Source organism: Galleria mellonella, unplaced genomic scaffold (assembly GCF_026898425.1).
Source record: "Galleria mellonella isolate WM207_F2 unplaced genomic scaffold, CSIRO_AGI_GalMel_v1 utg65, whole genome shotgun sequence".
NCBI classification, from domain to species: Eukaryota; Metazoa; Arthropoda; class Insecta; order Lepidoptera; family Pyralidae; genus Galleria; species Galleria mellonella.
In genome coordinates, this window is record NW_026442138.1 from 11,113,947 (window position 1) to 11,129,526 (window position 15,580).

The window sequence follows — 15,580 nt, forward strand, 5'->3', positions numbered from 1 at the left end:
CTAACACACTGACGCATTGACGTGTCGTAGCCATAGATATATATAGATTTATGACATTCTATGTTTACGGTACGAACCAAAAGTAGGTACCTATTTAAAAACTGTTAATGTACTATATACTTAAATACATTCTGTTCCGAAGTTTTTACTATATACCTATCTTCAATGCTGCCTTTTAAAAACTATTTAAGAACTAAAATATTGTATCTTTTGCCATTTAATAATGATTGTTCAAGAAAAGTACATTAATTCAATTAACGATTAGAAAGCAAACCATGCTAAATAATGGAACTGATTCTGGAACGCCATTTTTCAAAACTTAATTCAAATTTTAAATTGAAATAATTCTTAAGTTTAAGAACCAATATGAATTAAGTTTCTAATAAGTTTAAGTCATTATTTTATGATGATGTAAACATGAATTAATTTCTAATTGTGATATTACGTCCATCGCTGTCCTATTCCACTTTTTTTCAAATAATGCGTGCATAACTAAAATTTTGATCATGTACGATCCAAAAATAATATAATGAATTGTATACGTGAATGATTAATGAATATGACAAACGTTAATTTTTGTCACTGGCAACTTTGACTCTGTTGATGTGTCGTGATTGTCCAATTGTAGAATATCAATATTTTGGGATTTATGAAATAAAAACTGCAATTTCTAAATTATTAAACGTATTTAAATGCTACAAAATATATTTAATCTTTCAATGATAAGTTCTTGGACATTAGGTAAGTTATTATTGCTTTCTGCGATACTCTACCTCGCAACAGGTAAAATTTAGTTTTATCAATGTAAAATGTGTATAAACTATGTAAATTTCCGCAGGAACATGGAATCAAGTAGCTCCACTTGTAACTATGGCGATAATGAACACCCCAGAAGCATTATACACATCGACATAGATTGCTTTTACGCTCAAGTGGAGATGCTTCGCAACCCTGAACTACGTACAGTGCCACTTGGAATTCAACAGAAAAACATTATTGTGACCAGTAATTATGAGGCTCGAAATTACGGTGTGCAAAAGTGTATGTTGGTCTCAGATGCGTTAAAAACATGTCCCAACCTAAAACTGGTGAATGGTGAGGATCTCCACGACTACAGAGCGGCGTCAAATAAAATTTTCGAGTTGCTACAAACGTGGAAGTGTCCAGTTGAGAAATTAGGTATGGATGAAAACTTCATTGATGTCACAAAACTAGTAGAGGAGAAATTAAAATGTGTTCACATTGAAAGTGTCACTCACAGCGGTCACATTTACAATGAATCTGGCATAGAATGCCTGTGTGGATGTCACACTAGACTGAAGGTAGCATCACAACTAGCGAACGAAATTCGACAGAAAATATATGATGAGTTAGGGTTTACAACATGTGCTGGGATTGCACATAATAAGTTACTGGCCAAATTGGTCTGTCCACTACACAAGCCTAATAATCAGACTACTATATGCCCAGAACATGCTACAGAGTTCATGTCGACTCTGCAGAGTGTCAGATTCATTCCAAGTATTGGTTTAAAAACTACTGAAACTCTCATATCTCATAAAATTATTTCCGTGACTGACTTGCAGCAGGTGCCCTTAGATATTTTGAAGAAACATTTCAGCAGTGATATGGCAGTTAGACTGAAAAACTTAAGTTTAGGGGAGGACAATACTCCAGTGAAACAGACAGGCAAGCCTCAAAGCATAGGTCTAGAGGATAGCTTTAAAACTGTGAGTGTTAAGAGTGAAGTGGAAGACAAATTCTGTGCATTATTGCAAAGGTTACTCATTTTGGTAAGGGAAGATGGACGCATTCCAGTTTCATTAAGGGTTACTTTACGTAAGAAAGATGCAAAAAGGCTGAGTAGTCACCGAGAGTCAAGGCAGTGCCAGATATCACCATCAATTTTTATAATTACAAATGGCTCTCTGACAGTAACTAATGTTGGGCAACAAAAGCTAATGACTATTATAATGAGATTATTCAATAAGCTTATTGACTTATCAAAACCATTCCATTTGACATTGGTAGGGCTAGCATTCACCAAGTTCCAGGAGCGCATGACTGGTAGGAGTTCGATAGTGAACTATTTGATGAATGATATTTCTGTGCAATCTGTTCTCAATTTGCAAAATGACTGTGATACATCAGCCTCTTCGATGGATTATTCAGCAGCATCACCCAGTAGTAGCACTACCACAGATTTATCTGATGCTGAAGTGGAACCATCACCTAAAAAGCCCAAGAAAGTTACATGGATAGCCAAAAGACGGTGCCTCTCAAAGGAAGAAGTTGCATCTCCGAGTAAATTGAAAGTTGGTGAACTGAGATTAAACTCCAAAGAGTTGGAGAAAGTTTCAGAACTCAGGCTGAATTCTAGAGACCGTTCCCTGACTCCTCGAGCCAGTCCTGCTAAAGATAACCTTTCTGATGCATCAGATACAATGAAGGATATTGCTGAAGGTGGTAACTGTGATGATTGTCCCAGTTACGTTGACAAGGAAGTGTTCAATGCTCTCCCCGATGAGATGCAACAAGAATTGAAAGTAATGTGGAAGAATCCTACCAGTTCAGGAATGACAAGAAGTAGTCCAAGAACCATGAACAAAGCAAAGCCCAATACACTTCTTAAATATTTTGTTCCACACAAATAGTATTAGTAAGAATTTATCTTGTTAATTATTTTAAGTGATAAGTGAATGGTTTCTATTTTTTCAAATCATACAATTTTTATTCAGCTGATCAAATACATGTTTATGTTAAAATGGCAGTTTGAATTTCACCTACTTTGATAAAAAAAGAAACAAATGCTTATACAACTGGGCATATCATTTAATATCTATATTTTTTACAGCTTCTGTGACCATGGAGTATAATTCTGTGAATTTGTGCTCATTATGTACATTGACGTGCAGGGCCTCGGCCACCTTCCCATATGATACAACATCAACATTCAACTGCAGCCGTATTTTGTCACCATCCGTTACACTTGCGCTTTCATTACTGTGTTGTGTTGTCTTTTCTCGTATTTGCTTAAGTCTTCTAAGTGATTCTTCAGTTTTCTGTACTGATGTTAGAACATCTTCTACATATTTATAATATCTAAAAATATTTATGTATTAATTTTTAATAATTACATTTTATATTTTATTAGAAGATACACCTTAATTATACTTACGAAATAGTCATAACATTAAATAATGATTCATACAGTTCAATTAAGAATGCATTATCCAATCTCTTTGATGCGTCGTCATTGAACTCATGTATTGCTTTAGATACTACTTCTATATAAGTGCAGGGTTTAATAGGTATACTGCGATTTGTCTTTCTGTACAGTCTTGGTATGTCACTTACTTGTTTTAACTGTACATTAAAATAAACAAACATCTCATTCACTATAAATTGCCTGATTTTCTCTTTCATGGTTCTCAATACATTTTCGGATGACGTAAGACTGAGTTTAAGAAGTCCACTACCTTTGCTTGGTATTTTCATTTCAACAAATTGTAAAAATGTAGGTAACCTTTGCAACAATGTCTGTATGTCCACATAAATATTAATGCTGTTGTCAATTAAAGTCCTATTTACTGTTGTTGGTTCTATTTTTTGGGATGATGTTTTCTGAAAGAAAGAATATTGGTATAATACCAGTGTTGGTGGTCAATAACAAGGCTGATGAGCCCTTCTTGAAAAGAAAATAATATATGTAGCACTGAGAGTAACTACAGGCAAATCATCAATGGTCCACCTGGCATATTAGTGTCATATACCATACCATAGGTAGAAATTATAGTGTGATCATCACAATACTTCATACCCCTTGGATGTCTAGTATGTCCTGGGTTTAATGTTCATTAAAAAAAATTAAGTATAAAAGCCTACATAATTGTTTAATTGTATTATAGAATATTCAGAAATCGTTATTGAACTCTACATTTAGCAGACACTGCAATGGTTTTGTATTAATTTTTGTGTACCTGTGTACAATAGCTTGCTGTCCAATGAGCATATCTTGATAGTATTTGTAAAGTGAGTTTCCAAAACTTATGGCCAAGAGTATCAATGTATATGCCATTGCTCCAGCAACTTTGCATTGCCTTCCAGCATGCATAAGTTTCTTTTAAAATGAAACCGTCATTGTTCTGTATTGTAGGGTTGTTCTGTAATACAGATTCATAGCTTCCTGAAATAACCATATGGATAAATATTTGTATCTAACTTTCCAAGAAACTGTAAAATAGAATGCCATTATACTCATAATGAGTCACCTTTCAATAACATACAGTAGGTAAATAATGTACATAATACACTACAAGTTTACTGTATATGTACAAGTTGATTGCTTATCTATAGTAGTATATATTATAGTATAATTTTCTAGGAATCCAATATTAAAAATTCAATGTTGCCTACTACAAAAAATTATATAAATTATTTTTTTTAGTGCTGGGACTGTATCACTGTTTGTAATCTGTTTTGATCTTGTTTATCACTCCAAATTAATATATAAATTATATTATTCCTATATATATAACTTTGGGATCTATAAATCCAGACACTAGCACAATATACTCTAATTTTAATTCTAGTTTATCCTCATTTAAAATCCACTATATAAAACTAAATTTTAGGAATTACAGTTGTTTAGCATTTATCATTTATAACTTACTTATTTGAATAGCAAATTCATTTATACACATTTTTCTATTAATAACATTAATAAAATATACTTTATCTACCTGCAATTTCTTGAAACCTTATTTGAAAATATACAGGCAAATTCCACCTCCTTTGAAAACTTCGATACTCTGGTGTTTCATGTAATAAATTAACAGTCTCCACATCTGAACAGTATTTCTCTAATTTCTTTACAAACTGCATACTCTCACTATACCTTGTGTAAAATATCTGAGGATTGCCAGGAGCAAAAATAGATGACAAGTTTACCTCAAGTCTACTCTCTACTTCGCACCAAAAACAGTTAACTAAAAACCTATATTTCTTCAGTTGAAATGTTAACTTGGAATGTTCGGTTATTGTGAGAAGTAGTTTTAATTCTGTGTCCAACAACATTAAGATTCTTTCATAAATCCCTTGAAGACCATCCTTACTTCTTTGAAGTGTTGACTCATTTACAATATTCTGTAACAGTGGTGAGACAGCCTGCTTTCTAATAAGTATTTCTGTTTCTGAAATATGATCTAAAGAGGCAAGTGTTATTAAAGTCTTCAGTAGGTTCTCTTCATTGCGATCATTCCAAAATTGAAACAGCAACTCATTAAGAGTTTGTATAAGCTTTTCACCTACTTCATTGTATCGCATTTTCTGTTCAGGTTTTATTAAACTATCGCATTTAGCAATTGAATATTTCAGTAGATTGTACTGCATTGCTGCCCGGTCAGCTAGAACAATCTGTTCATCCTTCTTTTTGTCTGATATATTGTAAAGTATATTGTCTAAGGTAGCTAAGCAGTTTATGGTCTGACTATAATATTTAAGGAGTTGTTTCTTTTTCTGGAGTCCATGCCTCTGGCTTAGCCACATTGACAACTCTTTCATAGCATCATCTAAACACTTCTTCACACTCTGTAAAATATATTTTTTTACTTTACACAAATCTGTAGCTTCTAGATGAAAATATTGACTAAAATTACTACGTCCTTAGCTACCACTAAGGAATTATGTACACTAAAATGTTACTTACCAATACTTCTTCATTCAATTGAGCCAATGGCACTTGGATTTTGACTATTGTCTTGTCAAAACCAATGAGAGTGGCACATAAATTTACGAAATTCGCATAGTCCTTGTTAATAAGTTCAATCATGGCCAATCTTAACACTTTCAAGTACATTCCCAGATCATCTCTCATGATCTCTAATGAGGCCACATTTTGATGTTCCGCTAAGAAGTTATCGATAGAAAAGTTTGTCTGGAAGTATTATAAGTTCGTATAGAATATATATTTCATTAGAAAACTATAATTTATCGTGTTTAAAAAGGAAAAATTGAGAGAAATACCTTGACAAAATCATTTCGATCGAAACATAGGCCCCTTGGGGCTGGTGGTAACGTAAACTCCATGGTATCACTCTCCATGTTGATGATTTAATAGCACTGTATCATGAAGGCACCATTATTTAGAGGAATCCCATAAAATTTAATAATTATCTATTTAAATCCCTCTTATCGAGAATCATTTTGATTCAACACTGACATTAATTTGACATATTATGACACGTCAGATTGTTTATTTGGATACGTATATTTGTGCATTCCTAAAGTTCTACATATAATATGCATACTTTACCGACACAGTTTTTACTTTATTTGATTGTATGTATATACTATACTTATATAAAATGTATATGGAACCTGTAAATTATTTTTTAAATTTTTTTCTATGATTTTAGTAATCTGTCAATACCATGCTCCAACAGTCTTCAACATAAAGACTGCACATTAAAGAAGTACCCAATAAAATGTATATACCAAATATTTTTTTTCGCAAAAAAGTACATTTAAGTACTAGGATACCTAGATAATATAATGTAAGCTAATTATTTTTAGGCACTTGATAAAAACTACAGCTCCATCTGACGGTGACAAAAATATTATTTTTAGAGTACCCTTGTACACTAGATGGCATAAATATAAAAATAAGTGTGACACGAAGTTAAAAGGACAAAATGCCAATATTAATTAAAACTTCTTACAAATTTTTATAATGACTAATAACTGTAACTGCTATTACTACAAAATTAAATATGATACGAATATCATATTTTTCATACAATTTGGAATAGATAGAAAGAGTAATGAGGTCTAGTGAGCTCATTGCTAGCAATGTATCCTATCAGTTCGACATCTACGCAGTACCCACCACGTAAACCTGGACACCGTGATTAATTTCTTGTGAATTTTTCACGATTAGTCTAGTGACCATAATGCATCCTTACCTATCATCCTTCACACGTGCTATTACTAGTGCTACTGGAGGCAAAACGATTGTTAATAATAGGGTTCAACTTCCCTCTTTGTTAACAATATACCATCAGAACGCGGTTCTCTAGTACGTACGATGATAAGGATTAGAAATAACACAGACGGCGGGATTAATAGTAGGAGGAGTTCATTATTTTCTCCATTTCTATTGCCTATTAATTAAACTTACTTTTTTAATTTAAATGTATACTTTACTCATATGTAAATAGCTATCTATTAAACAGATAGAATAACTACGTATTTCAAAAATGGATTTATCACTAAACTATTTTGTATAAACGCTGTACAATTATGTTAATGATAGGCTGTTGGGAAATTTTGTAAATACAAGTAAATAATAGCGAAAAGTTGATGTAACAATAACAATTACAGGGTGTTTAACAATAATCCCATCCACATTGAATTTAATTAATTTAGATTTTTTTTTATACAACTTAGAATGGCAAACAAGCTGACGGCCCACCTGATGGATAGTGGTAACCGTCGCCTATAGACATGAGCAATACCATGAACATAACAGAGTATACTGTTTCGCCCATGATACCCCCCATGCGTTGCCATTCCTGAGGACTCAGGTGTTATTCCTCTGTACCCAATAAATTCACGCCACATCCCACCCTTCAAACCGAAGCACAGCTATGCCAACACAACTGCTTCACGGTAGAAACACGAATGGGACAGAGGTACCCAAGCAATCGACTTTTGTACAAAGTCTCCCTCTGATGAATAAATAAATTACAATAAATGGTCGTCGTATTATAATTACCATCAACCTATATATGTAATACTCGGCACTTAACTAGTGAAATTGTTCTAAATCATACCTACCAATTATCAAACCATGTTGATAATACATGGGACAATAAACCCCGTTACTTTGACCAAATTAGATATAATGAAATAAATAACTCCTATTAAAGCATTCGACATATTCATTTAGACCAGCGGTCAGCAACGCGCGGCTAGTCGCCACTTGTCCCATTGCTAGCAATATACCCCGTCGGGTCGACCTCCACGCGGTTCCCCTGGAAACCATCGTGCTGAATTCCAGATTTCATCATGACGGGCTAACTGACCTGCTTTTTCATTATCCACCTATCATCTCTCATTGGTGCCCCGCCAGTGTATACCGATAGCGTAGACGGGGTTACCGTGCCATTTTCACCCATTAAAAAAAACACGGCCCGCGTGTCGCTTGCGGCCTCCTCCTTGCGGGTCGTGACTATTTTGTAAATTATCTTATATATTACTTAACAAAACAAATATTTACGTGATGTGGGCACAATTTGGGCGAGCATTCATGAGTAGCTCATCCATCATTGGCAGCCTGGCGAATCGATCGTTCCGCGTTCGATGGTCATCATTTATCATTTCTAACATCACCTATAATCCTTACCAATATTTTAAAAATAAATATTAGTTTGTCTGTTTGTTTGCTAACTTCTAGCACCTTAACGGTTTAATCAATTACAATGAAATTTAGTACACACGTTAGTATGTGTAATATAGTTATTAGATATGTTATATATTATGTTAAAGTAAATGCTATGAATACCTTTAATAAGCATGTGTATTAATATTGTATTGTATTTTGTAAATATATCCCAGTCATGTGGATGAAGTCGCGGGTAAAAGCTAGTACTTATATAAATAGATAGACATCTATAATCAAAATTAAAAAGTAAAAACATGTGCGGCCCGCTTCTACCTCTTTTACCGCTAAATGCCCTTTGTCAGTTAAAAGGTTGCCGACCGCTGATATATATCTATTTACATACCTATATATATATTTATATTAAAAGAACCATTTAAAGGTTGTCATTGGAACTGTAATCTCAGCTAAAATGACTCTAAATTCAGAGAATCTTTTTCTATACAGAGCTAAATTTATAATGAAAGCTCTGGGCTTATGGGTGCCTACTAAAGATGAATCGTTTTTGTATAAAATCTATAGAGTTTTCATAATGACATCGCAATATCTGTGTCTAATCTTTCAAACGATACACATCGCTCAAGTTTGGGGCGATTTGGAAGCAGTTTCACAGGCCTGCTACATAACGTTCACACAGGCGTGTCTCTGCTTTAAAGTAACAGTGTTTCTGGTGAACATGGATTTGTTCAAGCAGCTACTAACACAAATGAATGCTGATATTTTTAAGCCACAGTCCATCGAACATGAGAAGTACGTACATATCTAATATAATAAGTAATCACTTATTTACTATACATACTAATAAATTACTCAAGCGGAAGAGTTTGTTTGTTGAGCAAGCTAATCTTTGGCATTATCAGTCCGAATTGATTTTTTTTTTGCATTTGATAATCTCAGACATATTATATTCAGAATTATTTTCTAAGGGGAGGTTGGTTCCTTAAAAAAGTTTAACTCGTATCATGGGTTCAGCCAATTTTGGGAAAGCAAGGTCTCTGAAGAACTGATCTATCAATTAGCCTGAAGGTGTCTCGTTTAGAGGTGAAACACATGTCGCAAAACATGCGTGAAGAAAATGGCAGTCGGAGGTTGATAGGTAATTTGGAAGCCTGTAGAACTTCTTGTCTAATAGTGATGGTAAATTTTTGAGTGTAAACAGTCACACACATACGAGTACTAATGATAGCGGAATTAAATAAAATAATTATAATAAAATACTCAGTGATATGGATTTCCGCAAGATAACACCTAGTTCAGTACAATATTCACCCATAAAGTACCTACTTATTTTTTACCTAATCCCTGTTTACTAATTACTTTGTTTAAAATTCCTTTAAAGGATACTTTCGTACCACGCAGCACGAATAAAAAGATTTCTATTAGCATTCATGTTAACTTCTCAAACGACGTGTGCTCTATGGGCATTAAAACCATTGTTGGATGATAAAGGAACTCGCAACTTTCCATTGGAAATGTGGTAAGAAATAGTTTCTATTAGGCTCTCATCATTATATCAGCTGTTTACTATCCACTGCTAAACATAATAAAGGTAATAAATAATTCCCCAATAAAGGTAATAAAATATTCAGTAATGAATATAAGAACTGTGGCTTGGTTTTGGTAGAATTCCGCGAGCGACATAAAAACTCTCCTGACGTCCAAAATTTAGTCAAATACAGATTTAAGTTGTAGTTTAATTTAATCTATCAGGCCATTCATGTATTATATCTATTTAAATTAGTAAATGTTAATTTTATTTGCAAGACAACCCGTAACAAATGGCGCCCAACGTGGGACCATATGGGTCAACAATTTAATGGCCGAGTTGATGATAATTATGAATAAAAAATAATATGTATAATATGGATTCACATTTCCAGGATGCCAGTAACACCCGACAAATCTCCTCAGTACGAACTGGGTTACTTGAGTCAGTTCTTAACAATTTCCATCAGTGCTTTCATATACTTCGGCGTGGATAGTGTTCCATTCTCAATGATCATCTTTGGTTGCGCACAAATGGATATCGTGAAAAACAAGATAATAAGTGTATGGATTTTTTTATTACCATGAACATATTTTAGTATTAATTTTAGGCTAGTTTTGTGTATAATAAATATCCAGACTGAAATTTTTACCTCCCAGTAGCTCTATTCAGATTTGAACTCATATCTTTTTGCTATCCAGGCAGAGTGTGTGTGTATATATTCACACCACGAAAAGAAAACTATAATAAGGGTTTGATTAAATGTATGGAAGTACCACAGTGTAAACTACATATATCATATAATATGGTCACTCTTAGCTCATTTATCGGTCTAGGCTTAACTCCCTTTCTGTGACTCAGATATGATTTTTTAAAAAAAGAACACATAAATTTATACGTGTAGATTTATATACAAGTTTCATATTTATTTGAACGTCGTTTTTGTGTGAGGTATTTGCCAATTTTTTTATGTTATAATATAACAACAGTGTCAATTCTGGGCCGATTTCAATAATTCTCTTTTACAGTTCATAGAATTTGCTTCCATGTTGGTTCCTTACGAGTATTTTCTGTGGAGGTAATTATTTATGGCCAGTACATATCTAATTTATCCTTATTACTTTATAGGTATCTTCAATATATGACGCCAAAGAGAATGAACGCAGTAAACTGTCAAGAAATAATTACAAAAAGCTAATTGAATGCGTACTACAACACCAAGCCGTTGTGTCGTAAGATCAACACACCATAGTGACACTCATAATTTTTTTTATAATACTTAGAATGGCAAACAAGATAACGTCCTAATTGATGGAAAATGATAACCGCCGTCTATAGTCATGAGTAGCGCCATGAACATCACAAAATATACTGTTACGTGTTGTCATTCCTGAATTTTATGGTCAGAGTTATAATATTTATTATACCTTCTTAGTTCTCAAGAGTGGTAACGTATCGGGCGTTCGTTCGAGTATTCTGACACTACCTTAAGGTCAATTGGGAGAGAATGCTTTAAGCATTAAAACCGCTATATACACATTTACGTACTAATGAAAAATAAATAAACACTATCTTTATTAATTCTTCATTTTAATTTTTCACAGTTTTTCTTAGGTCTTGTTCTTAAAAAACCTAATCTGATCTTGGTAATCAGATAGCTATTAGGCAAATAAAAAAAATATTGTCAGATCTTGTTCGAATTTCGAATCAGAATCCAAGTTGAAAAGGTATACTTGTAATTATTATTATTCCAGACTGGCTCAACTCACTGAGAATGCGTACCATACATATTTATTTTTTCAATTAGCCGGTACAATTGGAATTTTTTGTATGTCAGCTCTACGTATGACAGTGGTGAGTTACCTCATAGGCGCTATTGTAGATCTAATAGCTTCGAAGCTTTAGCATATATACGATTCTTAGATTATATAAATAAAAATGCTCTCCATAGAAATGCTTCAAGAAAAATGGGTCAACTTTTTCATACAATTTTTAGTGAATCCTTTATAACTTCTATATTTATTTTGTCTTATAAATTCTGCATCTTTTTATTACGTAAACACTAATTTTATTTATTAAATATTACGTCAGAATTCATTTCATGCGTAAATATATAGAATACTAATAAAAAAAAACGAGTCGGCTAATTTGACAATTACCTGATAAAAAATTGACTCGTTTTTGAGGCTCGATGCTCTGTCTATATAATGTAAGATAAGATTATTATCCAAATTGAGAATTGTAGCTTGGTAGCATTTTATTTTCTTATTTTTTTTATAAATACTAAGTTTGTAATAGTCATCCATTAAAACTTATATTTGAAAAAAAAAAAAAAAACACCTGTGTTCCTTATCAGTTCTCAACTAAATTTACATTCCGAATTGGGCGGTAGTTTAAAAAAAAATGACTATTAAAAATGCTTAGTAAGTTTACTTGAATAAAAATTATTTATTATTATTTTTACAACAACAAGGTTTTTTTTAATGGATAATAATGAAATGCACTAACTAGCTTGTATACGCTGGAAGGGCACAAGTGAGAGATGATAGGTGAGAATGAAAAGGCAGGTCAGTTAGCATTGTGATGAATATACCTGGAATTCAGCATTTTCTAGGGAATAACAGAAGGTCGACATGACGGGACATATTGTTAGCGATGGGACTAGTAGCTCGCATAAGTAAAAATGCCTTCGCCCCATACAGAAACCCTTTAGAAAAAATGCTTCGCTTTTGATCCTTGGCTACCTCTTCAATCTCTCACTCTCAATTTGCCTGTATTTTATTCTCACGTGTATGAATATGTTACGTCACATTTTGCCCAATTTCATAAGGACCGTTTTAATAAATCTTTTTACATTTGACAAGTTATACTCCTTCACTCCTATATTAATTTTGTCGCAATTAAAGTTGCTGCTTCAGAATTCAATCTTTATTTTATACTGCAACTGGATTGGCGCAATTTTTTTTAAACCAATAACATGTGAATTGTCCATCAGATCGACTGGCAGAGCACGCAGTTTTTCTCAATAGCTTCATACTTGATCGTGATGACTTGCCAGTTATTCATATGTTGTTGGAGCGGACACGAATTGACTGCCATTGTGAGTACAGCTATGCTATTCTTTCAAATTTTGTAATATATTAAGCAACTCACTTCATTTTCACTTCATCTAAAAATTCATCATATCAGTTTTTAACTGTCCTCTGCTGAACATAAGCCTCCCCCTAAGGGGGTTTTGGCAGTAGTTGCCACGCTTGGCAGACGAATAGGCAACCGCTGTTACGCCCATTCCTCGCCCTCTTGTAGTCGCGTCTTATGACACCCAAGGGAAAGGAAAAGTTGGCCAATTTTATGTCGGGTCCACACGAGTGTAGAGTAAAATAACAAACAAACTCATTTTTAATACACATTAAATCTTACATATATTACAGAGCGAAGATCTTCACACAGTTATGTACATGTGCATATGGTACGAACAAGATTTGAAATTTAAACGCGACTTGTGCTTCGCAATGATGCGCATGAGTCGTCCTATAGTATTTCGAGCTGGACACTATGTTAAACTTTCACGGGAAACTTTTATAGCTGTAAGTATGTAACTATTATAAATGAACGTCAAATCTTCTTAATCATTCCTATATTTTTCTTGTAAGATGTAAAATGTATATTTTTTTTAAATAACTGTTTTAACAAGCGCAATATATAATGAAAGAAATCTAAAATAATTGTAGGCATAATTTTACAGAATAAGTATGTAGTTTTGCGGTAAACAAAGTAGTAGATTTTATGTTTAAAGTTGAGAGATCGGTTAGTATTTTGTGATCAAATGTTATTTTATTTATTCAAATTCAAATAATTTATTATACGAAATTTTTGGAAAATTAATATTTGAAAAATAATCGTTTACAATTAAATCAATTGTCAATAATGTTACCAATAATGATGGTAATTCCAAAATGTTATGAAATCTTTATTATGGTATTTTTTTCATAGAAAATTTTAAGGAAATCTTATTTTAAATGTAAAATCAAAAATTCTTCATAATAAACTTATTATTAATAAAATATCCTTACACAAATACCTACCTTACCAAATACGCAGATAAAAGCGTTTAATTAAATAGGTACTTGTTCTCATTTCAGATTCTTCGGATGTCCTATTCTTACTTTGCAGTTCTGAACCAAACCAGCAAGAACTAGAATCTATATTTCTAAAAGACGAAGATGCAAAAGTAGATGTTATAGTAGATATTTAATTTTACTGTTTTGTAATTCGAAATAAATACAATTATTATGAAACACAATTATATTGATGGTACGTAGCGTGCTTACTTTTTATTTAAAGAACCCAGATAAACAGTAGGCTTTGCCTATATTTAAAAAGGGATGTTGCTGCCCCTCCCTTGACCATTAAGTTGCTTCTTACGATACGCACGGGAAAGGAAGGTGTGTGTTTCTCAACGTGGGGCCCACTCCCCACAGGGGAGCAATGTGATAGTTAAGGGGGGCAATTAAAAATGGACTCGAAGCGATTTTAATCTTTTTGCTCAGGGCCATTTAAATGCAATGCTACGAGTAGATTATCGATGCCAAATGTAACAAAAAAAGTAAATAAAAAAAATGCTGTCATTATTTATTAGGTATAATTTCGTTTGACGTTACCAAAATATCAACTGGGCAATAAGAGTCGTCAAGTAAATGGCACAAAAAAGGTTGGGAAACACTGGTGTAGCCCATTCTATACCGGGACCACACGGCAATATGCATAAGTGTTCAAGTTTATTTAGTTAAATTCTTGTAAGAGAAATTTAAATTAGACTTAAAAAAATATGTAATATATGGATATAAATGAGGAAAATGGCGTTTGGAGTCGTTTGAAGCCCATAACAATACGCTCCTCCCCCCGCTAATCCTGCTAAGTTCCCTTAGTCGCTTCTTACGACACCCATGGGGAAAGAAAAAGTAAGCCATTCGATGTCGGGACTATACGGCAAATATTACCTTAAAAAACCCATTAACAACTCAGAGGTTAGCAAAAAAATGTTTGCTGTTACTAGCGCCTTGAATAGATTACGCAATTTCCTTCCTGTCACCACCAAAATTGCGCTTGCACACTCCTTACTCTTGCCCATTTTTGATTATGCCGGCTCCTGTTATAATTAATACTTTACAGAAGAGCAATTAACAAGCTTGAGCGTCTTCAAAATTTATGTATTCGCTTCATATTTGGTCTTCGCAAATATGATCACATTTCTCAAATTCGTACTCAACTCAAGTGGCTCCCTATCCATTTTCGTCGTAATTTACATATCCTATCTTTCCTTTACGTGATTCTTTTTAACCCCATTGTTCCCGTTTATCTTAAAGACCGATTTGTATTTCTCAGTGAGGCCAATGGCCAAACTTCACGCAGTGTCAACAATCTCCGTCTCAAATTTCCCACTCACTCCATCTCTCATCCACTTCCTTTTATTCTAATTCCTTTACTGTGCAAGCAGTTCACCTGTAAATAAATAAATAATTAGACCCGTGGAATATAATACTTATTAGTATGATATATTAGATCGTAAAGTGTAGTAAAGAAATAAAACCACCCTGTTAGGAGTCGTATTTGAAATGCAAATTCGCCAATTATATAACAATGTTGATAACCAC

The 15,580-nt window shown here is 33.3% G+C and overlaps 3 protein-coding genes across 3 annotated transcripts; 2 read left to right on the forward strand and 1 right to left on the reverse strand.

Moving 5' to 3' along the window:
* Positions 1 to 589: 589 nt before the first annotated feature.
* Positions 590 to 2,783, forward strand: LOC113519597 (DNA polymerase iota). The gene is made up of 2 exons (XM_026904713.2): positions 590 to 741; positions 839 to 2,783. Exon 2 carries the CDS (start codon positions 843 to 845, stop codon positions 2,652 to 2,654), a length of 1,812 nt encoding a protein of 603 aa, XP_026760514.2. The 5' UTR covers positions 590 to 741; positions 839 to 842; the 3' UTR covers positions 2,655 to 2,783.
* A 28-nt stretch (positions 2,784 to 2,811) lies between these two features.
* On the reverse strand, positions 2,812 to 6,229 carry LOC113519596 (conserved oligomeric Golgi complex subunit 2). Its single transcript, XM_026904712.3, has 6 exons — positions 6,025 to 6,229; positions 5,708 to 5,935; positions 4,743 to 5,589; positions 3,981 to 4,186; positions 3,179 to 3,624; positions 2,812 to 3,102 (listed from the first exon to the last, which is right to left on the reverse strand). The coding sequence occupies exons 1-6, from the start codon at positions 6,100 to 6,102 to the stop codon at positions 2,829 to 2,831; spliced, it is 2,079 nt and encodes a 692-aa protein (XP_026760513.2). The 5' UTR covers positions 6,103 to 6,229; the 3' UTR covers positions 2,812 to 2,828.
* A 2,623-nt stretch (positions 6,230 to 8,852) lies between these two features.
* On the forward strand, positions 8,853 to 14,228 carry LOC113515862 (odorant receptor Or1-like). The gene is made up of 8 exons (XM_052900543.1): positions 8,853 to 9,190; positions 9,780 to 9,917; positions 10,321 to 10,489; positions 11,055 to 11,158; positions 11,681 to 11,780; positions 12,922 to 13,026; positions 13,358 to 13,513; positions 14,069 to 14,228. The coding sequence occupies exons 1-8, from the start codon at positions 8,853 to 8,855 to the stop codon at positions 14,123 to 14,125; spliced, it is 1,167 nt and encodes a 388-aa protein (XP_052756503.1). The 3' UTR covers positions 14,126 to 14,228.
* Positions 14,229 to 15,580: the final 1,352 nt, after the last annotated feature.

Excerpts from the sequence above, each read along its gene's own strand:
- LOC113519597 (XM_026904713.2), top strand. The coding sequence starts at position 843 with ATGGAATCAAGTAGCTCCACTTGTAACTATGGCGATAATGAACACCCC.
- LOC113519596 (XM_026904712.3), bottom strand. The coding sequence starts at position 6,102 with ATGGAGAGTGATACCATGGAGTTTACGTTACCACCAGCCCCAAGGGGC. Across the intron at positions 5,936-6,024 it reads ATCGAAATGATTTTGTCAAG|ACAAACTTTTCTATCGATAA; the intron begins GTATTTCTCTCA and ends TAATACTTCCAG. Across the intron at positions 3,625-3,980 it reads CAGCAAGCTATTGTACACAG|AAAACATCATCCCAAAAAAT; the intron begins GTACACAAAAAT and ends TCTTTCTTTCAG.
- LOC113515862 (XM_052900543.1), top strand. The coding sequence starts at position 8,853 with ATGACTCTAAATTCAGAGAATCTTTTTCTATACAGAGCTAAATTTATA. Across the intron at positions 10,490-11,054 it reads TGAAAAACAAGATAATAAGT|GTATCTTCAATATATGACGC; the intron begins GTATGGATTTTT and ends ATTACTTTATAG. Across the intron at positions 11,159-11,680 it reads CAACACCAAGCCGTTGTGTC|ACTGGCTCAACTCACTGAGA; the intron begins GTAAGATCAACA and ends TTATTATTCCAG.